This window comes from Oryzias latipes, chromosome 21, assembly GCF_053564925.1.
Source record: "Oryzias latipes strain Hd-rR chromosome 21, Olatipes_Hd-rR_3.1".
In the NCBI taxonomy this organism is placed as follows: Eukaryota; Metazoa; Chordata; class Actinopteri; order Beloniformes; family Adrianichthyidae; genus Oryzias; species Oryzias latipes.
In genome coordinates this window covers 27,749,454-27,773,295 of record NC_136257.1, presented here as the reverse complement: position 1 = coordinate 27,773,295, position 23,842 = coordinate 27,749,454, and the positions used below count along the sequence as shown (strand labels likewise).

The 23,842-nt window shown below is 39.7% G+C and overlaps 2 protein-coding genes and 1 long non-coding RNA gene across 5 annotated transcripts in view; 2 read left to right on the top strand and 1 right to left on the bottom strand.

Annotated features, from left to right (window-relative positions):
* Positions 1–5,240, top strand: part of LOC105358571 (nectin-4) — a 27,458-nt gene extending 22,218 nt beyond the window's left edge. For both annotated transcript variants that reach the window (XM_078939786.1, XM_023950810.2), the window contains exon 8: positions 1,532–5,240. The gene's annotated coding sequence lies outside the window, so the exon portion shown is untranslated. The remainder of the gene's footprint in view (positions 1–1,531) is intronic.
* Positions 5,095–23,842, bottom strand: LOC105356837 (uncharacterized). The gene is made up of 6 exons (XM_023950812.2): positions 23,704–23,842; positions 23,208–23,289; positions 10,428–10,748; positions 8,443–8,560; positions 8,326–8,356; positions 5,095–7,316 (listed from the first exon to the last, which is right to left on the bottom strand). The coding sequence occupies exons 2-6, from the start codon at positions 23,281–23,283 to the stop codon at positions 7,224–7,226; spliced, it is 639 nt and encodes a 212-aa protein (XP_023806580.1). The 5' UTR covers positions 23,284–23,289; positions 23,704–23,842; the 3' UTR covers positions 5,095–7,223.
* Positions 13,428–18,102, top strand: LOC144988810 (uncharacterized). 2 transcript variants are annotated; one of them, XR_013652844.1, is made up of 7 exons: positions 13,428–13,513; positions 14,511–14,593; positions 14,898–14,974; positions 15,319–15,430; positions 16,976–17,003; positions 17,120–17,239; positions 17,666–18,102. It is a non-coding gene; the product is annotated as an uncharacterized LOC144988810 (long non-coding RNA). The 2 variants fall into 2 exon arrangements; XR_013652845.1 differs by having other exon boundaries at positions 17,140–17,239; positions 17,666–17,894.

The following is a 23,842-nucleotide window of genomic DNA, read 5'->3' as shown; positions in this document are numbered from 1 at the left end:
AACATTTTAAACAAGTTCCTTTAATACAAGTAGGGAGTGGAGCACAGAAGAGCTTCTTAAAGAAGAAGCAACAGTTCTGTGAGGGACAGAATTCTTGCTAGTTTGTTGATGAAAAAATACTTATTTTACTGAACAATTTACCAATTATTCCTTAGAAATCCTACAATGTGATTTCCTGGATTCTTTACGTTCATTTAATCTCTCATGGTTGAAGTGATACTGACTGACTGAATACTATCGTCACCTCAATGTGTATTTTCTTAAGGGTGTGCATAATTGACAAACAGATTTTTGATCCCCATATTGATCTATCAACTGTGGGGTTCTGAAGAGAAAAACTGCTCTTTGGGACAAACAGCCGCCTTCCCTGAGACCAGCTGTGTCTTCATTCAATAAAAGAGATACTACAGTCAAATACAAATGCCACTGCGCAACAGGGAGGAATCGGCAGATTCTTTAAGATTAGCTTCTGCCGCCCAATGTTCTTGAAAATCCTTTGGCGTGGTCATGAATGGAGACAGCGGGGTCAGGCGCCATCAGTCAGGCGGGGATGATGTAATTTTGAAATCGTGGCTGTGGTAGCAGCTGTGATTGGACGATGTGTAAATATCTCCCGGCGTCCGTCTATATCAGTTGCCACCCGGGGAATATAAACCGCCTATAAACTCTCCAAGCAACCACAGCCTCACCCAACAACTTCTTCTTCGCCCTTCTTGTGTGCATTGCTCTTCTGCAGCGAGCACAGTGTTCTGTGTCTTCTTTGTGTTCTTCTCAGCATCAAGACGCAGATCTCAGTGTTGCTGTGCTGCCATTAACGCCATGATGAGTTTTGTGCGGCACCAATGCCGTCTCCCCATTTATATTTAGGACCAGCGGTGGCCAAGATCACCAGATTGGCGTCTGACCCAAGCCTCGTATCAACAGCCCTTGTCGAGTTCCCGTGTTGCTGCTGTACGATTTCTAACAATAAGACGGTGGGACGGTGGGACAGTGGGACGGCCGCACAGGGATGGGGGGTCGGCTGGAGGATGGCAGTCTGAAATCGGCCGATCATAAGACAAGTTTGGGACCTCCTACCAGTCAATTATCACGCTTCTGCCTGTCACTGGATTGCCACTGTGCAACTTTTCAAATGTGCCCACTGACTGACGTCAAAAAATTCAATTATACGTGAGGATTGGTCAAACACTCGCACTCTTAAAACTCTCTGCAGCCGCCGCACGGTGTGTAAAAATGCAACTGCCGTTTCTAGATAACGAATACCGCCGCGCGGTCACTTGCCGAATTTGCTGAGAATGTGTGAGATGTGTGACCGTAGTCTAAGACCTTTTATATGAAATATTCTTCAGTATTTGACCAAGAAATATTCAAATTGCCATTTTCTAACAATGCGTCCAAACGTTGGATTTGTGGATCTTAATGGACACTCAAGACAGAAAAACTTTCATTCTTGTACATTTGTACTGCAAAAAATTGTTTTCTTTACTGCTTTAAGCACATAACTAATCCATTACTTCAATTATTTCTTTAGGGATCCGTTACACTGCTGATGGGGGACACTCCTGACTGAAAAGATCCAGCTTCAAGTTGTGCAGATTGTTTTCCGTTAGAAAAACACTCCAGTTACTGACAGAGGAAGCCACATTTTTTTACATGTTATTTTGTATTCCACCTCTGTAATTTAATTTATTTTTAGCTCCAAGAGTTAAGCCCTGAAGCTTTTTTTTTCAGGAGTTCAAATGGAGGTAAGCCTTGTGCATTTTCACATGTTTCTGCCTTTTTGTTTTACATTTCAAATGTGTGTTTGAAAAAAGCATGGTTCTGCTGTTTAACAAATTCATTTCTTAACTTTCAGTACCCCATGTTATGCTTATGAGCATGTTATCCTAAATTGAAGGAGAGAATCTCCCCGAATCGCAAACGAAAAAGCAGAAAAGAAAATAACAAAACACGAGTTTATGCATCTAAAGCTTCAGTTTGTAACATTTTTGTTTTTTATAAAGAAATATATTAATTAAGGAAATACAGAAAGCTTTACAGATTATATTTTTTTATGAAAGACAACCATTTACGAACAGAATATTGAACCTCACAGTCGGGAAGCACCAACCAGCTGATGATAAATCAGTTTCAAACCATTAAGCTAAAATGGACCAAAGGCGTGTTCAACCAGAAAGTCATTAACCTTTAAGCCCAAAGGGACTTCTGCTTTACAGAAGCGATATTAACGGTTTCTATCAGGATGCTTGGATGTGTGTGTGAGTCATGCAGGTGTGTGTTTATCTATTGAGGTGTTATCAGAAACTCTGAAAAGTACCTTTTGCAAAGAGAGAAGAATGAAACCTGGAACGGTGGGGATTGGAACACTCCCACTCTGATAAGACTCAGAAAGATTAGCTATAAGCTGTTAAAGGATCTTGGAGTTGAGTGGTGCAGCAGTTGCAGTCAGTTTGTTTGCAGAATTTTGCTGTTGAAGTGTTATAATTATGCAAATGTGTGGGTTTTTTTTTATTCTGACACATGCAGCCTAAAGCCACGTCTACAGTAGTGAAGAGTGCAGTGTAGCAGCATTGTAACTCATCCGTAGAGGCTTTTAATTTAGTAGGGCTTTACCCAATAATCATGCTGTGGGATGACAGATGTCTGCCTTTTGATCCATTAATGTATGTCTGCCTCTGACAAAATGAGCCAACACAAAGGATAATTAGAAGGCCGTAAAGTAAAATAAATGTAGTTCCAGCCAGCTCAACGCAGGACCTGCTGCAGTTAAAATGAGGTAACGTCTACATGAAAACACCAGGAAAATCCATTTGTTTTACAATAAAACATGTTGCTTCAGATTGACTCATGAGCTCTTGAAAGTTATTTAACTGACTGATCTGTCCTTTCTGCCCTTTTACTTCAGGTTTTTTACAAGCATGCAAATGTTGTTTAGCAAATGCAAATGTTGATAGACGAGCGAATCTTCACTAACCTGACTCAGAAAAGCAGGAGACTTTAAATGCAGGCCTGGTAGAAGTGACCTTATGGAGAACATAAAATGAGATTTGAAAATAAGTAGTTGTGGAAGAGATGCGTACATCTGGAGGACAGACTGAACTGTACACAGATACAACACATGTATACACAAATCTACACTACTGCTAATCCGCTTACATTTCCATTGGCATTAGAGTTCCCACGTTGCCTGGAGGTCCTGTGTCAACATCAGATACTGACTCTGTTTTTTCTTTGTCTGACTGACAACAGTGTTTCCAAAACACTTTCATCCATTTTCACTGGGTTTGCCGGAGCCAACCTGCTGGGCAAAGGCGGGGTACGCCCTGAACAGGTCCTAAGGGTTGGGGTTAGTCAGCTGCAGGGCCACGCACACGCCCAGGCACACCTTGGGGCGATTTAGAAACAGCAGTTAACCGATGAAGCAGGTTTTTGGACAAAGACAGAGGAAATCCATACTTGTACAAAGAAAACATGCAAACTCTACACATAAAAGTCATAGTTAGGATTTGAGAAAGGGAAGAGAGCCGAGAGTGCTCACCACTGAATGCAAAACATATTATATAAACTGGGAATTTTTTTAAATGAAATGTGTTAAACTTGTTATAGATATTGAACCCCGGAGACAGACTCAGTCTAAAGACCAGTTAAAGCATTCCTGTGCTAATGGTATATAGTCGAATGTACCCACATGGGGGTTGACCCTTGTGTGGGCTTCGAGGCTGGTAGAGGGTTGTAGGGAGGGTGCATGGAATGTGCACGTGATAGAAAAGTGTCTGCAGGATGTCCACACAAATGAAGCTCTGTCTAGTTTCCTCTTTTTTTTAACTTGTCCTGTCCAGCAGCTGAACAAACAGTTGAGCGCTGAAGGCTTCTTGTGTTGGACATATTTTACTTTTACAACTGGGGGTTAATGTCATCATTCCTAACAGTCAATGCGCGAGGAGCGCGAGGAGCACACGTTTAGGTGAACAGCTCTAACGGTCCACAAGGATCTGGGGACTTAAAAACAAAAAAAAGAATAGTCTGTACGGCATACCTATGTCTCAGGCCTCCTACAGGTTTTCCTTTTTTTTTACCCACAGATACCCCGTATCCACCCGTAAGGGCGGTTTTGACTAAGGCTTGTTGTGGCATGAGTCACTTGTGACCTCTTGTGACCAATTTCCACCTGTGACCTTTTTTTCTTACCTATGTTTCATAGTGATATAGTGAAACAAGGCAAAAATTGCTTCTGGTTGTTATAGGCTGGTGCCAAAGTTAGGCAGTTGAGTCACCATGAGTGTGTGGATGTGTGTGTGTGTGTGTGTGTGTGATCCGGACTGTCACCGTAAAAAAATGAACAGTACTTAAAGTAAGTAAGATATTTACCATTTAGAACTAAATGAATTGAATTAATTTGTGCCTTTTAGTGTTTTTTATGGCTGTTAACATGTTTTTCTAAAAGAAAATTAAAAAAAAAAATAAAGGTTAAAAAACAAAGGAAAATGTAGAATGTTTTTCTGATTGGTATCCGTAGCCTGTAACATGGATTGCCTCTTAAGTTGGTCAATGAAATGTGGGTCTGGTCCTAACGTCAGGGTATTCCTTATCTCTTAAACATTGGAATTCCCCCGTTGAAGTCACACTGTAAAACAGTCTGGTCCTTGTAATCGCACCAAAAGAGAAAAATGATACTTCATTTCATGTTTCAGCTTTTAGCTACAACAGTCCAGGAAGTGTGACAAATGACATGAAAATTACGCACATCCGAAACATTTTTTTTTGCCTTAGCTTTCAATCAAATAGAATTTTGAAATGGAATTAATATAAACTGGTTATGATTCTTTTACGGTAATTGTAAAAAAACTATTCATAACAAGTAGGTGTGTATTTTTGCTGTTTATTAAAATTTTAATGATCATGAAATGACAAAATAAAGAAAAGTGACACCTCACACAAAATATATGTATTTTGATTTTTTTAACATTTTGGATCTTAACCTATAGTTGTTTATTGTACATAAAATAATAAAGATTTGTTATGGATTATTAGATTTAATTACCAAAACCTTATTGTTCTACTTTTATCTGTTTGCGTCTTTATAAATTCTAACTTTTAAAAATGTTTGGTTCATTTCACTGTAATGTTTTCTATTTTTTTATAACATCTCACTTCAACTCGATCATGTTAGTTTTATGTGAGATCTTTGTGGATTTTTATAACATCTTACATTTGAATAAAACTGATATTTTTCAAGAACACCCCTGCAGTCAGTGTAGTCACTCTTTTTCTTTTTTTTTTTAGCATGTCTGTACCAAACTGCTTTAAGGTGAAATTTTACAGTCTTGTTCAGAAAATGGGTTAACAGGTCACAGCTCCATGAAGCTGAGAGTGGAAGAGGTTCTGCTTTAACGCCAGTTATGCGTAAACGTCTCGGGACAGAGGAAATCTCTGGTTTCGCTCCAAAAAATCTTGGATTTCCTTTCGTATTTGAGCTGAGAAATGCAAAATGATAACGTTGAATTATAAATACATCTCTTGTTTGGTCTCTGAGTATACAGAGAGATACAGTCAGATACAGGGAACTACTTAGGAGTGGATTGAGGCCAGATCAGCAGGGACAACTGCTGCTAAGTACGTGGGAGCAGGAGAGCATTCTGAACATCATTTTCAAAAGAATTTTAGTGTAATGCAGAAAATGTGCACATACTTTTAATATGATTAACACAGAATGTATTGTGTTTATAAAAAGAGGGTGGAGACACTCCCAAACATGGTTAATCATTTTCTAGAACAGCGTTTCTAAACCGTGGTCCTCAGGGGAACTGTCCTGCTTATCTTCCATGCTGCCCTGCCTTAAAATCCCACCTGGATCGTCCTTTAAACTATTTTAATAGTTTTCCCTGTGGCCTTTGCAATGTGATTATGCCATTTCTAGGCAAATTCTAAAAACCAGTTTGAGCGCTCCCCAAGTAGCTTTCAGCTAGTTGATGAAAACAAAGACGCACACAGATCTATTTGTCTACAAGTGGATACATCAGAATAGAGCGGAGCAAGGAGCTATATTATTTCAACATAAGCTTTTTAAAACGTCATTTTTTTTATCTGCACCCGATTAAAAGCTATTGGAAGAAATGAATAAATAAATACTCAGAAATGCCATTTTAATCTTAATTCTCCTTATATATCTCCTCCATTAATGCTAAAAGAGCCGTTTGGTCTAGTTTACAGACCAAAACCAGCAAGAGCCACACAGTTGCACTTTGCCGTTTAGAAAAATACACTTTATATGGTTTTGCTGCCATTGAATATCATGTTAAACTTTAATTATTCACAATAATTGAATTTGAAACGTTTTTTTCATTTCTTTATAACAATTTTAACTTATTTTTGTGTACCCAGCAGCACATGCACTTTCCTTTGAAGATAAAATACATCCTGTGTGAAATCAGATCCTCCTGCTGCAGCTGATTTATTTGAACATAAAGCCAAATCAGACATGGACTTCTCTATTATTATGCCTTCTTTTGTGCCTTCATCGTTTTTCTCCTTTTACTATCAAAGATAAAAATCACAATATTGAAGTAGAATCCCTTTTTTATTTATCTTTATGTGCTTTAAGCTTAATGTAATAAAAAAAACTCCTCTGACAATCAATTACTACTTTTACCTTAATTTTGCCTGGTTATCTGCCATGTTAAAAATCAAAATATAAATGAAAAAACTTTATTAACTAAAACAAATTAACCAAAACAGCAAAAGAAAGATTTCTTATTGAAATTATTTTCAACAGAGCCAAGAGCCACCAAAGAGCTGCATGTGGCTCCGGAGCCTCCTGCTCTGTACTTTTCTTTTAGCAGATTTAGCAGATTCCAGCTTTGCCACCTTGAACATACATAAACACCCCTGCGGCTTGGGTGTGCCTGGGTAATATGACACAGATGCTGTGGGAGACTTCCACCATGTGTGCTTTTTCTGGCGCCGTCCTAAGAGTGCTTTCTGTCCAATAGGAGGCCTCCATTTAGATCCTGTCTGCTTTAGGGTTTACTAACAGTTAAAACTCAGTGGCTTTCCTCTCCATTGAGTTTCCATTCTCCCATTTAGAAAAGAAAAGCATTTTTTCACAAAAACCCAAAATAACAGTTTGTTATTTACTTATTTAGCGGCAAAGCAAACAGACTGAACATTTAAGAAAATATCCCATTCTTTGAAATATGTACATTTATTAACAAAGCAGTCTAGGTTTATGAAACTGTGTTCATGGTCGATGGTCGATGGTTGCGCTGATGGTAACGGTCAATTTCCAAGCAGTTTTCATAGACTTCTTCTGCTTGTTGCTAAAGAAAAAACAAGAGAAAAACAAAACATCAGAACCAACATTTAAAATTTCAGTCTCTGTTTAAAGAATATTTGGTCTCTGAAGAGAAAGGTTTAAAACTTTAAAAATGCTTTTTTTTTTTCATTTTTCCATATGGATCCATAGTAGTTGGGCCATTTTTTTCCTTCAAATCAGTTCAAATTAAATATTTTGAGCAGAGGGTCGCTCACTATGCACATTATTCATTTTCACCAGGTGCATGCACATTTTGGTGAGTTTTTGGGCATGTGGCGGTGGTCAAATTTTCCGTAAAAGAAAGAAAATTACAAAAATGATCTGGACCTTACAGTCCAGGACTGCTGCAGGGCAGAACTATTCCTGTTTGCTTCGTTTGATGCTAAACTAAATGTAGTACTGGAGTGAATTGCAAAATAACGACATATGACGTGAAAAGGTTAAACTACAACTCGAGCTTTTTGTGGAAAAATCTTTGTCCCACACTGTTACCACATGCAGGAATGCAGGAATGTAGAAATGCTTATTTACTTAGCAGTGAGGGCTTTCTTTCTTTGCACAAATACACAGAGCCTTTTATTCCCCATCCATCCATTTTCTATTCCGTTTATTCCCTTTCGGGGTCACGGGGCTGCCGGAGCCTATCCCGGCCACTTGTGGGCGAAGGCGGGGGATCCCCTGGACAGGTCGCCAGTCTGTCGCAGGGTAGAATGTCCACAAACACACACCCATTCACTCTCACACTCACACCTATGGACAATTTAGAGTTGCCAATCAACCAATGAAGCATGTTTTTGGACGGTGGGAGGAAGCCGGAGATCCCACGTATGCACGGGTAGAACATGCAAACTCCACACAGAAAGGTCCCCCATTGATGTTCTGTTTCAGGTCTCCCAGCTGGGACTCGAACCTTCTTGCTGTGAGGCAAGAGCGCTAACCACTGCGCCACCGTGCAGCCAGCCTTTTATTTCTGTAGACTTAAAAAATACGTATCATGCAGAATTTATAGGTACCTTTTTTGGTCTTAAAGAGCGAATGATCTTTCTGCAACAACAAAAAAGGGATTATTTTGTTAATAATCCAGGATTTTAATCACATGGCAAAGATATAAAGAATGAAACAGGACTCACTTTGGTTTCTGTTTGGAGGAACGAATCCAAAAAACCACACAAACTAAAATGAGCAGGACGCACACAGGAACAGCAACAGCTGTGACATAAATGTATATATGAACGCTTTCAGGCTTCTCTGTGGAAAGAGGGAAAAATGCATTAAGAATTTCCAATTGAAGTGTTGTTTCAAAAATCACTTCTGCACAGGACAAGTAAAAAAAAAAATCACTTCTGCAAAAAAAAATTACTATTTCATAGATGTAACAGGTGTTCTCATCTGTTGGGACACACAATAGTCGCTCCTTAGCTTTTTTAAAAAGCTGCACAGCAGAGAAATAATAGACGGGTGTCGCTAGCTTTGCAATACTTACATTCAAAATAAACAAAATGAACTTGGCTTTTAAGGAAAAGTGTGAAGTGCCCTTTATTTATTTATTTTTACAAGAAAATTAGATCTATTTATGCATAAAATAAAATACTTCAACTTTGCTATGTCTCAGAAGCTTTAAATTAAATTGAACTGAACTTCAGAACAAATTCACCTATTAGTATTGGTTTCAGTAGAACCCAAACACGTTCAGACAGCAGAAACATAGAGGTAGAGTTTGATCAAGTAAAACTTCCTTTCATTTACTGAGATAAAGGAGCAGATTCTGTTCCCCATCAGAACAAGAACTTCTCTCTACCAAAAGAGAAAAATTCTGACATTTTTTGTTCAGCTGCTTTGTTAACTTTACCAAATCCGTGTTTTTAATTGTGCTTTCAGCACGACAAGGGTTATTATATGTTATTTTTGCATCATTTGATGTTTGTTCAGTATTTTCTTTTGCCTATGACACTGACTTCCCCTTTTGCACTGTAGAGAATTAACAGGCTGAACGTTGTGGTTTTTAGTTTGTTTGTTTTGCAGGATCGGTGCAGTTTGATGCAACAATACTGTTGCTTTTAATTTTCCATTTTTCTAGAAACAGTACAATTTGATGCCACATTGAAAGTGTTAACACGAGTCTACAAATGTGTTCAAATAGAAATTTGTTTACATTTTCTCTGCTATCATGGGCATAGCAGTTTTTATTTTAATTATTTACCTACCTCTCTGCGGAAAGTGAAAACCCACTCAGCAAAAATTTGTATTGTACATTCTGTACTTTTGTAAATTGTACTTCTTTCTTGTGAAATTCTTTTATTATTTTGTGTAATTATATTTCTCATGCGTGTTTGCACTGAATAGTGAGCAGCCCTCATTTGCGCGTGTGATGCGAATTTTACATGTGTACAGTGACAATAAAGGCATTCTATTCTATTCTATATATTCTCGATTGTGATTGGCTAAAATACGTCAGGTGGATAAACCTGTGGCTACTTCAGAGCCTTAAGGTCAAAACGAGAATAAATGTATTTGTTTCCAACATCAAAATATAATAACGTTTTTGTGTTTATTTCCTGCTCACATCACTTACGTTTAGATATTTGCATTGAGCATTGAATTATTTTAATTCATATGAATCCATGCGTTGACGAAAAGGTCTTTTCCAGACAAACGTTTTCTATATTTTATTTCTGGTCATTTTTATTTCCGGTGCTTGGATCTTTCCCCTCTGGGTCGGCTGACCTGCATCTCGGCTGTGACGTGGTGAGGTTGCCCCCCCTTACGATGCTGCACTTGCCTGGATACGCACCTTCCTCCAGAGAAGGAGGCCCTTACTCTTGGTGTTTCCACCTAATAGCTTTTTTCCACGCTCAGCCTGTTGCCCGAGAAACCTCTTTGGTTAAAGAAGTGGGAGGTGTGAGGGCGGGGTCTATATGTGGCGTGAGGACTGGCTTATTTTTTATTAATTTCCTTGTTTTACATTGTTTATATTTGTATACACTTTGTGTTGCCAAGTATGAAAAGTGCCATCCATTGATTGATTGAATCGATTGATTGGTTCTATGGTTTCTGACTTTCTATTCCAATTTTTTTTAAGGAACATAAACTTAATTTAAAACAAAAACAGATTTACCTGTAATAAGAAGTTCCCATGTTTGCTTAGATATTCCTTGGCCTGTGGTCGTCTCACAGGTGTAGTTTCCTGAGTGGAACTCATTAGCTTTCTCTATGACGAGTGCATAACGCTGGATGTCTGATCGGTTCAGGTTCAGGTTCAGTTTCAGGTTCAGTGTGGAAGCTGCTGAGGTTTCAAAGAGATCTCCATTATCCAAGGTTGTGAAGACAAACAGTAGCTCTCCATTCAGTTCCCATGTTAGTTGGCTGAGGTTGGAAATAGACGCGTTGCAGTTCAGGGTCACTGTGCCGCCAGCAGTTCCTGAGATTTTTGTCGCATCTGTGAAAAAGTGGGAACAGGAAAGTTTAGCAAACAAAGTAACTCATTAAAGAAAAGTTCAGTTAAAAACTATGCAGTTGTCCAAACAAGGAAACATTTCCTAAAATGAATGTTTACTTAAACCAGCTTCCTTTGGTGCAAGTCAAGTCAGCTTTAGGATTTTTTTAGAGTTCTTTAGGATTTTTATAAAAGTCTTAAGAGACTTTTATAAAAATATATTATTATCAGAACTGGTTTTAGCTCAGAATCCTTCAAGAGTCCTCAGGTCCACGGCGAGGCCTCGTTCCAGCCCTGTGAGCCTGTGGAACAGCCTGCATGAAGACGTGAGGGGTGTTTATGAGACAAAGCCTGAAAAACCATCTGTGATGAAAATCCTGTTTTTGGTGTTTTTAACATGTTGTTGTGGCAGTTTTCTGATGATGGAGAACGTACAATATATAAAGAAAATGGAGTTCACAATGACATTTCTGAGTATTTCTTTACTCAAAGTGTTGTGAATCAGGAGCAGACCATAAAACTGGAAGAGATTGCATTTGTGACAAAAAATACTCTGGGTGGGCCTCAAGCTCCCTGCTCTGCTCCATTCTGATGGATCAATTATTTATTACTTTATTGTTTTCTGAGCTGACATCAGGCTTAAAACCGCACCGCAGGATAGTTCTGATATTCCTCGCCATTTCTGTTAGTGAATCTTAGTGAGCTGTAAGCTAGCAGTAGACCATGTGAACAGATGGGTGACAGGAAGTGGGGGCGGGCTTGCCCTACGGCAACTCCACAGCAAATGTCTAATGAACTTCTGCCGCTCGGCAGAAACTATGTCCTAGAAAACAACACAAGTTTGCGTGGTTTTTTTTTCGGGCTAAAAACAGCATGATCAAAGTTAAAGAAAGGACACTGTTAATGCTTTTTCAATAGATCAAAAGATCATTGTTTCTTTTTGGCTTAACTTTGAAATGTTTTACACTTCCTTATGTTACCATCGCACTCCGTCAGCCTTGTTTTTAATTTGAATTTGTAATTGACTTCATAGACTTTCTTTATTTTCTATTTGCATGTGTGGTAAAGTTTTTTTCAATAATTATGGTTACTATCATTATTGTTGTACATTTCTCGGCACGTCCCTTCAACGGTTGCAGCCGTGGATCAGCTTTCGCTGATCTGCACATTCGGTTTGACAGGAAGCGCCGGATGCCCTTCCTGACACAACCCCGTATTTTATCCGAGCTGAAGACCAATACAGGATGCCCAAACCCCTTGAGGCTGCATAGGCATTAGTGTGAAGGATTGCCCTATGACCCACTCTGGATTCAGTTCATCACGCCCCTGAGTAACAAACCCTGGTCTCCTATGCCACAGCCCTGCACGCAGCCAACTGAGCCATCCAGCCCCTATGACAACAGTTTATTAATATCTCATATTTATCACCAATGATTAACAGAAAAAAAGTTACACTTATCATTCTAGGAAAGGTAAAAATAGCAGCTAGAAAAAGGTTTTAAAAAGGAAATTAGAATGAGAGCCGGACATATGCTCTGGCTGCTTTTAGAAAATATAAAAGCGTAAGATCGTGCCAGCAGCACAACTGAAGACAAGGATTTGGTTTGTGTTCTGTAACAATAAAGCAGCCTCGCTACTGCGGAGAGGAAATTCATCTTCACATCAGACAAGCAGATGCTAAAGGGACAATGTCCTCATTGTTTTCTACTAAAAAAAGAAGGCTAAACATAGTGGGTTGGACTTTTCTGTGCTTTTCCAGGCACTCAGAGTGCTTACAATGTGTCCATTATTCATTCACGACATAATAATTCTTGGTGACGATATGTTATTGATGCAGCCACAGCTGGCCAGGGCTATACTGACAGAGGCGACTACAGCGACACAGTTCACGCCTACGGCCCCTCTGACCATTGGGGCATTCATCCGCTGGAGCCACGCTGGAGGCAGGGAGGGGGAGTGTCTTCCCCAAGGACACAACAACAGTTGGCTGATTGATCTGACGAGTCTTTCATCATTGACCGACCCGCTCAACCACCAGCCACTGCCGCCCTGAGCAGGGTTGGTGCCCAGTTAGTTTACCCTGAAGTCAGACCATAACAGTGTACAGAAGCCCTTCAAAAAGTGAAGCTACTACTATGGAGTTAATTCAGTCTCAATAATCAGAAATGCACACAACCGGTTTTACAAATGCACACGCTCCGATTCACAAATGTCATTTTATGCAAACGTGAAAAATAAATTCGGAAATACACACCCTGTGTTTCACAAACACACAGATTGTGTTTCACACATGCACACTAAATGTTTTACAAATGCACAATAAGTGTTTCTCACAAATGTGCACACTGTTTTTCACAAAAACATTTTAGAAATTCACAATAAATGTATCAGAAATGCACAGTAGGTGCTTCACAAACATGATTTTTAGGTACACATGTGATGTGAACTCACAGATCATTCGAATTGCAGACTGTGCATTCAAAATCCCGTTCTCGTTTGTGAATCTCCCCGTGTGTGTGAGAGATTTTTCTACGGTGAATATTGAGACTCATCTGACGGAGCGGGTCGACTAATCTCACCATTGGCTAGTGAATCTGTCAATCAAACTCATCGGCAAAGCAGGCGGGTTCGCTTTTAGCCAATCGAATGGCCCCTTACACTCCTCACTTTCAAAGTGACGAGGGAGGGAGCTGTTCAGCACAGCAGTTGAGAGGACGCGGGCGGCAAACATGGCGGAGAGGTTTTCTGAACGGGATCAGTCTCAGCCCGTAAGTAATGCATTTATTTGATCATTCCCTCGTTGTACGTCCTGTAATGTTATTGAATACTAAGTTGAAGCGTTCTCCTTTGCCAAGGGACATGTGTGAATGCTTTATGAACACTGCAGCCGAGTCGTTTGCAGAGTACCCCCACCGCAAATTAGCTTAGCTTTGTTTTGCTTAGCCTGTGCAAGTTGTGTCTGTGTAAGTGTGAGTGAAGTTCAAGCTGGTGTCGGTTCAAGCTAGCGTCTATAGCCAATGATCTGTAGGTTCTTAACATGATTCATAAGGAACTAAGGGGAAAAGCATGCCGGATTTACAGCAGCAAAGAAAGTTTAATAAAAAGTATTGATTTGGAGACGGCGATTTGTTTAAACACTGATGCTATGCTATGCTAACTAGCTAGTTGTTCCGTGTGCTGCCTTTCCGGGATCGCGATCCGGGTTAAAGTTAGACACAGCATTTTCACAACCCAGACTTTAAGACGGGGTGGACTGTGCAACAAAGTTATTTCATATGACATTCATGAAAACGGCATTTTTTAAATATAACATACATGAATCCACTGTTGAATGAAAGAAGCCTCATTAAGTTTCTAACGTTAGAACCCGTATTCATTGTGATGACCAGCCCTGTGAGATTGTGTCAGAGTGACAGCCACTAAATTCCCCGTATCTTTACTTCCAATGACGTAATGACAAGAATCCCAAACATTATGTTTTTAGGCTGTTTAGTAATCGATAAGTAGTCACAGAAAGGGTGGATGGGAGAATCAGCTGTCAACAGTGATTTGAGTAGAAGTTACTGTAAGTATTACACACAGGCTTCCTGTGATCAGTGTCTTGTCTCTGATTTTTTTTAAAGGTGTTCTTTAATACAAGCTCAAGTAATCATAGCAAGAGTGTTTTAAAAAATTCCCCTTTCATATATTTGAAAATTATGTAATTTAAGATCAGACAGCTAAATTATCTAATCCATGTTTGTTGTGTTTTTATTTATTCTCTAGGAATTACTGAAGCGTGACAGCGTGACAATCTTTTGTTCCTCGTGCCATCAGGCAATACAACTCTCTGGCAGGGCATCTTACAAGTAATTTCTTTTAATTTTACCCACTGATTTTCCAATTATTTACCTTTTTTTTATCAATCTTTTTATTTTGTAATATTTCTATTTGTAATGAATGTGTGTTTATGTGTTTTTTTAAGATGGCCATTTTAAAAAAAATTCCTCAGGGATTATTAAATACCCTTCTATTCTATTCTATTTCATATTTTATCATCCTATTGTATTACTGTTTTACCTGTCAATTGGGAATTTAGCATTTTTGCCGCTGTAAATATCTGTCAGTTGAAAGTATTTGTACTTGTATTCCATGTATCCTGTACCTGAGAAGATAGCAGACAACAACTGTGCAGACACCCACTTGGCCTTCTTCAGTGACGCTGTGAACGTTTATGGCTTTCCTCTGAGGTATTCATGTTATTCATAAAGAAATATTTTATTCACATATCAGGCAGTATAAGTACTTGGTTATTTGTACAAAAATAAAATTACTTTTTTTAGACTCCTCTCCATAAACAAAGGCAACTCTAAAACTTTCCCCTCATGAATAACATTTTACCCCCCCTTAACAGTCTCTCTCACCTCATTTTTTCCCCAGTGATACATGTAACCCACTCCTGCAATTTTTTTAACCTAGAAATTCTACTTATTGGCATCATACATAAGAACATTACATTTTAAACTGATGTGTACCGTATTGGCGATGCATTTGTAATTATGTGTTTGAGACATGATTTTCATGTTATTGTCAGGGTGAGAGGAGATCACGGAGGAGAAAATGTGGGCATAGCCGAGTTAATGCTCACAGTACGTACAACTGACACAAACGGCTTCATTGTGGGAAAAGTGTACACACAATCAACGGTGAGTTGAACCTAGTTTTAGAAGTTTTAATATATACACAGGGCTCCAGACTGCGTCCATTTGGTCGCATTTTGCGACCAAAATTTGAGAGTGTGCAACTGAATTTTACACCCAGTCGCACATGTGCTACCAGTAAATTTGCCTCCTCCACCCTCCGTATTTTTTATACATTAAACATGAAAGGAGCACGTCAATAATCGATGAAATGAGAGATGAAATCATCAATGAGACGCGAGCGCACACGCACGCAGGCAGACACACACACTCGCGCGAATACTCATGAGACTGGAGCACACGCGAGCACACACTCGCGTTTTATTGAGTGATGCCTGAGGCGGCCAATGCGTGTGAGAAGAATAGGGAAAGTCATTGCAAGTGGCTAAAATGTGTGGAGGGGCGGGGCCTAGAGATAATCGAGCGCGCGTAAACATCCGTGGGAAGGAAACGGAGCCAAATATCATCACAACCTGATATGTGCGTCTGAGCTATGAGCAAGCGAACTATTGATTCGTTCTTCCGACCTGCAGCTAGTGTACCAGTGACAGAGTGTACAGCAGGGGTCTCAAACTCGCATGAAATCGAAGCTGCAGCGAGACTGAAAGAGACCAGGAATTAGGAATTGTCCTTAACATTCAATTTCGTTTTAATATGCCTCTCCCCCTAAGTATGAGCTGTGATATTACATCTTTTATAATTATTTTAATGTTTTGTAATGGATGTAGCCTTTTTTTAATCAGTTGGTATTTTAAATTATTTTAATTGATCAGTGAACTACAAAAAACCCATCAGGACGCATGTCCCATAATGCATTGTTTTTTAGTCTGTAGGGCAGCTTTTAGTCAGTTCAATACTAAATTTCCAGCTGCGTTCGCTCTGATTGGTGTCTTGCTCTCACCCCTTTCTCGTGATATTTTTGTTTTGATTGACAGGTGATGTTGGAGCAAAAACAAAAATATACGTCACACACCAGGTGATCTGTGCAGCGTTGCGTCCATCTGGGTGATCTCAAACACGCTTATTGTGCATCTTGGCTGAACCTATTTGGTGTCACCAACATGAATTTCCATCCTCTAATATTTACATACATTTAAGTATTGTTTGAAACTGTGAAATTACGAAAGGTTACTACGGTAATCACTTGTTACTAAAAACTTTTTTTTATTCTAAATGTATGGTATTTTTTTTACTATTTTTACTTATTTGTACTGTCGTGACAGCGATGGTGATGTCAGTTTACCTTCATGTTGCATCTTCAAAAGTGAAGAATAAAATGTGACACTGAATTAGAAACAGCACATTGTAATTTCTGCATCTATTATTGAAGTATTTATTTGTAATACAGTGGAAATTAGTAGATTTGGTTAGAATGTTGATTTACGGTATGCGCCCCTAAATTTTCTGGTTGTGCCCTTAAAATTTTCAGTTAGGGGCCACTATGCTCCTAGTGACAAAAGTTAGTCTGGAGCCCTGATACATAAAAGTGAATGATGTATTAAAAATAAATCTGACAATATAATATTTCTTTTTGCTTTTTTCCAAATACAGGATTGAGCTCCTCTGGTGTGATGTCTTCGTGAGTGTTACTGGTTTATATTACAACATCCTGCACTCTCCTGAGGACCAAGACTTTCTCAATATCAGTCACATCACGTATTCTGCTGCCATTACATTTTTCTACCACGCATTCAGGCCAGTTTGGATGTCTTTAGTGACGCGTGGGACAGCCATCCAATCAGGACGGAGCAAAGCATGACACCAAATCAGCTGTGGCAGTTGGGCTTGACCCAGAACCCTGTTTCTGATCCCCGGGTAAATGCTTTATTTAATCTCACTGTACTGGACAACTGATTTGTGTGCAGTTTGACTAAAGTGGAAAGTATCAAGAAGAGTATCATGAAATCATAATGACTACAGTGAATTTTCATCGAAAATGAATGAAAAGGATTATTGTGTGGTGCAAACAATTTCCCTAAATTGTTTGTTTGTAGGAAGAATAGCACATCTGCAAGTTCAAAATGCATCACAATGCATGGCATTATGAGCCATCAGATGTACTAATGTCACTACTTTGTTAAGGTTCACTTATTTGCAAATTATAAACAGTTATGGAGATATGAGGTCTGCCTGCAAGCAACAATATAAGTTATTATTAGTCGGTCACTGTTCCTACATAATCTAAAACACAAAAAAAACAGTGCTGTTCATAAACAGTATCTTTTTTTTTTTTTTTGTCAGGGTATGCTGGTTCCAGAGATTGAATGGGAGGAGAGTGGATCCATGACTGAACCTCATCCTGGGATCAATGTCCTGGTATGGGACAGTCCTCTTTTGGGCCCACAAATGTTGGAACTGCAAGACGACATCAACCCATTGTGGAATTCAGACCGTTTGGGAGTGGACCTACATCTTTACTGTCCAGTGTGTTTAGAACTTAATTTAGGCGACATAATTACATACAGAAGAAGAGAGACTGAGGGGAGTAAGACAGAGTTCAAATCAATACTGCTGTATTGTTCAAGGGACTTCATTGTATGTAAGGAAGTTATGAAAATTAGTTCCAGTTTAAATAAAATTCAAATCAGTAGAGATCCCACATTTGCTTAAATTTTGATGTTTTAATCTGTCCATGTTTTCACTGAATTTTACTCTGCAATAAAGGGTGAATGTTTGCACTTTGTTGTTCTATGATCATCTTTTGTTGTGTAGTATTTAACCAGCTATAAAACCCAGAGAGATGAGGATCTTTTTTGCAAGGGTGACCTGGCCAAGAGGTGTATATGTATATGGTTACAATATAAAATCAATGACATTTGAGTTATTAAAAAAATAAAATTAAGGGCAAGCAAAGTGACCTCGGGCTGAGCAGGGGATGTGTATTGGGTATCTGTGATTGACAGTGAGATGAACTTGAGGTAATGTAGTCCCACTGCGTGGTACGGAGCAAAGTGATGCCAGTTTCTCCACAAAACCTGTGGAAGTTGAAGATTTTTCTCCTCCAACTTCATATGATCAAAACCGTGTCTGAGTGTTGAAATGACGCTAGCATGAAAGCTAAGAGAATAACGTACAATCTCGAGTGAAACATTCATTTTAAATCTCATGACCAGTACAGAGTTCGATGGATTCAATGTCAACTGCATTCAACCACTGTTGCCTTGCTTCCAGGTCCACTGAAAAGTTGCACAAGCCAGTAATTTTTGACAACCGAAGGCAATAAACCGACAAGCCATGCTAAGGCTAACACGCTAACGACCGACTGGTACAGAATCAAATATGGGCGGGGCTTTTGCCACCCGCAGAAAGCGTAGAGAAAGTGTAAGGGGCCATACGATTGGCTAAAAGCGAACCCGCCTGCTTTCCCGATGAGTTTGATTGACAGATTCAATAGCCAATGGTGACATTAGTTGACCCGCTCCGTCAGATGAGTCTCAATATTCACCGTAGAAAAATCTCTCACACACACGGGGAGATTCACAAACGAGAACGGGATTTTGAATGCACATTCTGCAATTCGAATGATCTGTGAGTTCACATCACATGTGTACCTAAAAATCATGTTTGTGAAGCACCTACTGTGTATTTCTGATACATTTATTGTGAATTTCTAAAATGTTTTTTGTGAAACACAGTGTGCACATTTGTGAGAAACACTTATTGCGCATTTGTAAAACATTTAGTGTGCATTTGTGAAACACAATCTGTGTGTTTGTGAAACACAGGGTGTGTATTTCCGAATTTATTTTTCACGTTTGCATAAAATGACATTTGTGAATCGGAGCGTGTGCATTTGTAAAACCGGTTGTGTGCATTTCTGATTATTGAGACTGAATTAACTCCATATACTACAGTCACGTGTTAACACCCCAAAGCAGTTGTCAAGCCTTGAGGTGGAAATATTAAGATCTTATGATGCAGTGTAACCCTTGTGCTATCCTAGGCACTTTGACATTGAGAGTTGGGTCATCTAGACCCACTAGACAGTGCTCTGAACCTTATTTTTTTTCAATGATTTGTGATCTTCACTGGTGTCCATGGATTACATGAAATCTTTCCACCTTTATCCACCTTTGTCATAGTAGGGAGAACACGTCAATGTCAGGGTGGGGTCATAGGACAGCACAAGGGTTAAAATGATTAGATGATTTACATCACAGGGGACGTCACTGTGAGTAATCAGGAGATGTCCCCTCAGTGCCCTACCCGCCAATTTTAACTGCACCCCCCTTAGCACACACACCCCTCCCCCCTCAATATATACATTCCAACATAAACACACACACATGCACACACACACCCTCTCAAACACACATACACGCACACACATTTTGCAAGGAAGGTGGGACCTAGGACCATCTGTCCCCTGCCTCTTCCCTGGTGGGGGGTACGGGCCCCTTTGCAACGGCGGCCGTGTCCCCGGGGTGCCGGCTTCCTGGGCCCAGCGGTGCTCTCTCCGCGCGGCGGGGGGGTTCACATTACATCTGAGCCGGGAGTGTTCGTGTCCCTGGGGGGTGGGTTCTGGTCCTTGCTCCTGGGCGCTGGGCCCCGCCATATTTCCAACTGTGGCCGAGCCTGGTCGGGCCATATTTACAACACCCCTTGTGGGCCCTCTTTTTTTCCCCGGGGTTCCCCCCCTCTTGGGCGGGGGCGGCGGGCCCCTGCCCCGCTCCTCCCTGGACCAGCCGCGGGCCGGGCGGATGGCTGCCTGGAGCGCGGAGCGGGTCTCCCTTGGGGGGTCCTGGCTCGTACCTGGGGTTGGGGCGGGGGGATGCCCGGAACTCCTGGGTGGTGGTGGGGTGCTCGTCTGGGGCTGTGGGCGTCCGTCTCCGGTGGGGCCCTGCGTTGGGTTCTCCCGGCGCGGCGGGGGGGCTGCTCTCCTGGTTGGGCTGGGGCGGCGCTCTCTCTCCCTCCGTGCTTCCCTGCTCTCTGGCTCTGGGGGCCTTGCGGCGGTCCTGCTGGCCCTGGCCTGGGTGGCGGGCTTGGTCGCCCGGGCGGCGGTTGTTCCCTGCCGGTTCCCGTGTGGCGTTGGGGGGATTCCGGCTGCCGCTGCTGCTGCGGTGGGGGTCTTGGGGTGGGGATGGCTGGGCACTCTCCCTCCTTCTTTCCACGTTCCACCATCCATTTTAGAAGAACATAAACACTCACCTGAGCACAGGTGTTAGCTCACCTTTGCACTTACAGTTTGCATGACTGAATGACTGAAATATTTCACACTAGTTGGTTTTAAGGCATAAGTATGCGTGTGAACACTATCTGTTTTGTATATATGTCGACAGGTGGACATTTTTTGCAGCTAGCAGGTGTGTTTATAACATTTGAGTGTGTGTGTGGACAGGCTCCGCCCTTATTGTACTACACTTGAACGTTACCATAATGATTAACAACCAGTAAACTTGTTGCTTTATGCTGCTTCATGGTCTTATCCCCCTTCCCCTCCTATTATCACCCCCTACCCCCCCTCTCTCTATCGTCCCTCTCTCTTCTTCCCCTCTTTCCTTTTCCGTCCGGTCCAACACCAAAGATTTTCAGACATGATTGAAATTAATAAAGTTTGGCCTCAATTACAAAAGGGGTTTATCCAGACATACCTTTGGTTTGTCTGAAGATTAATAACCCCTCTTGTTAAAGTAAAATCTGTCCAACACAAGAGGCCCTCAGCTCTCATCTGTCTGCCCAGCTGTTGGACAGGACAAGTTAAAAAAAAAAAAAAAAAAAAAAAAAAAAAAAAAAAAAAAAAATGATTAGATGATAGATAAAATAAGTAATCGTTCTTCAAACAGGAAGCAAAGGCTCTGCATTTGCCACAACACCAGCCGCTTACTCTGCAAACCTAAAAGAGAATTTTTGCTGAAGTATTTTGTTAAACAGTTAATATACTTGCCTCAAAAAGAAATGTATGGGGGGAAAAAGAAATGTATGGAAGCATTTTTGTTGCATAATTAAAGATAGAAGTCAATACAAGAAATTCTTTTTCATTTACAAAATAAAACTGCACTTGTTGACTCATTTAAAACAAAAAGCAATCCGCCAAATGGCTTTTCTTTTTCCTTTTTAACCCCGCTCATTCTGTCGCTTAATTAAAATTATAAAGAAAATTGTATTTGACATTTTATTATGGAAAAGTTCTCTAGTAAATTTGTAGCAAAATTCAATTAGAAATATCTCATTAGATAATTAAAATGAATCAACAGAAATGCTTTTTTTATTTTAAAATGTAACTGCATCGATTGACTTAAAAATAACATAAAAAACAACTATGCACACACACATTCACAAACTGACTGCTGAACACTGGCACCAACCTACAACCAGAAGTTGTTGTTTCTGTACAGACTGTAGACTTAATAAAACATTGCTTTTACTTAATGACACTGAAAAGCACCCATCTTGATTAAAAGGTTGGTTATGGTGTTAGCCATGGTTGTGCTCGTTTCACAGGTGTTAGAGCTGATGGGGGCGTGTTCAGCTTCATCCTGGAAGCTGCTGAGGTTTAGTGCTGGTTTCCGTTATCTAAACTTTAAAGACAAACTGTTGTTCTCCATTGTTTCCTATCATTTGTCTGCGCAGCTCCTTAACTGATTAAAAAAATACAGCAAGTTCCGGAATGACAACATTTTTACATTTATTGTTCATGTGTAGCAGTGAAACTGGAAGCGAATCAGATTAGAGGACTTATAAATTGTCAGAATATTTTAGTTAACTATAATATTCTTTGATACCATCTCCTGGTTACCAGCCATCATGTAAAGAACATTTATTTCCATCATTTTTAAAGCGGTGCCTTAAACAGGAAGCCATGCCCACTGTCTCGTCCCACACGTGCTGCCAGACATCTCTGCACGGGTTTTGTTGTCTCTCACCTTTTTTTTTCACTGGTGATAAAAAATTGTCGAGGATCAAACAAATTTGGTCTTTTAAATGTTTAAATTTAGTAGAACGTATTTTTTTAAAGAGTTCGTCAAACTTCCACTTCCTCTAAAGTCTCACTTTTGTTTCATCATAAAACAAACATAGTTTTTGTGATTTGTTGGAGTCTATTTTGACTCTACCACCAGTTGCGGATGTTTAGTAACAACTAATCATTGAATTTATTAAAAGAGGCAAAAAAAAGTAACATCTTTTCATTTGAGGTTTTAAATATTTGCACAACTAAATCTGGACTCATTTATTTAGGATGGTTCCCAAGACATTAATTTTTTTGTTTTTTAAGTTGTAGATGTTTCATCAAGTCTTCAACTTAAAAAACCAAGCCCATATGACTTGTTTTGTTTTTCCCCCCACAAAACTTTGTGTTATTTGATGACTAAAGTTTTAGCGGGTGACCAAAAGTCTTGTGGCTGCTTGTTTTTTTGTGTTTTTTTTTAAAAAAACAGATGAGGCAGCATTTGATTGAGAGACAGATAAGATGACCCAAATGGTGATTTGGGTCATCTTATCTGTACAAAGCAGAAAAAGCTGTGTTGATTCAGTGGCGGACAATAAAAAAAAAAAAGCCTCTTTTTATACACGATTGTCAGTTCGTTGTTAATAAAATGCCTTTTCTTTTGACTATGTCAGAAATTTCTCTCTACTACCCAAATACTAAAAAGGATAGTGTGGGACTATCCAGTGCCATTGATTTGGCAAACGTACTATACAGTGAACTAAGTAGTAAAGGAATTCAGACACAACCTGTTTATTTTAGGCTCCTTTTATTTTTAAAACTTTTGATTTGTAGTTGAAGCTTGAAAATAAGATTTGCCCCTTTTTATACTGAAAAAAATACAAACACTTAAGTTACCTGCATTACAGAAAGTCCAGGTGATGTAGCAAATCATTGCTCCACTGAGGCCCACATTCCTGGAAAAATGCAACATTTCACCCTAAAACACAAAGACATAGTTTATGTTTGTTTATTTATGTTAGTTTGCATGTTAAAACCTCTTCAATATGATCACGTTTGTTTAATTCAATAAATTCAATTCAATTTTATTTTGTATAGCCCAAATTCACAACAGTCGTCTCAATGGGCTTCGATTCGGTAATTGTAAGGTATATATACAATCAAAAATGATCATAAATGCATAGAATTCAATAGGATAGTAATAAACTTTAAACAGACTAAACTTAACTGGCCATCCCTGCCCTTAGTTTACACTTGGAGAAAACGATTACATTTGAACACCAAAACAAAATTAAAACCATTTTATAACATCATAAAACCACCAAAAAAACAGTGACACACAAAGACAATCGTATGCTTCAGTGCTGAATATGGTTTGCTGTTGGTCACTTACCTGAAGTGTGTAACATCAGCTGCTCTGCGTTGTTCTCTTCCACGTCTCTGAAATCAGCTTAAGGCAGCTGGAGAAACAGGTTAATGTGTCTTATATGTCTAAAGTAGATGAAGACATCATCCTCTGCCATCAACAAGTG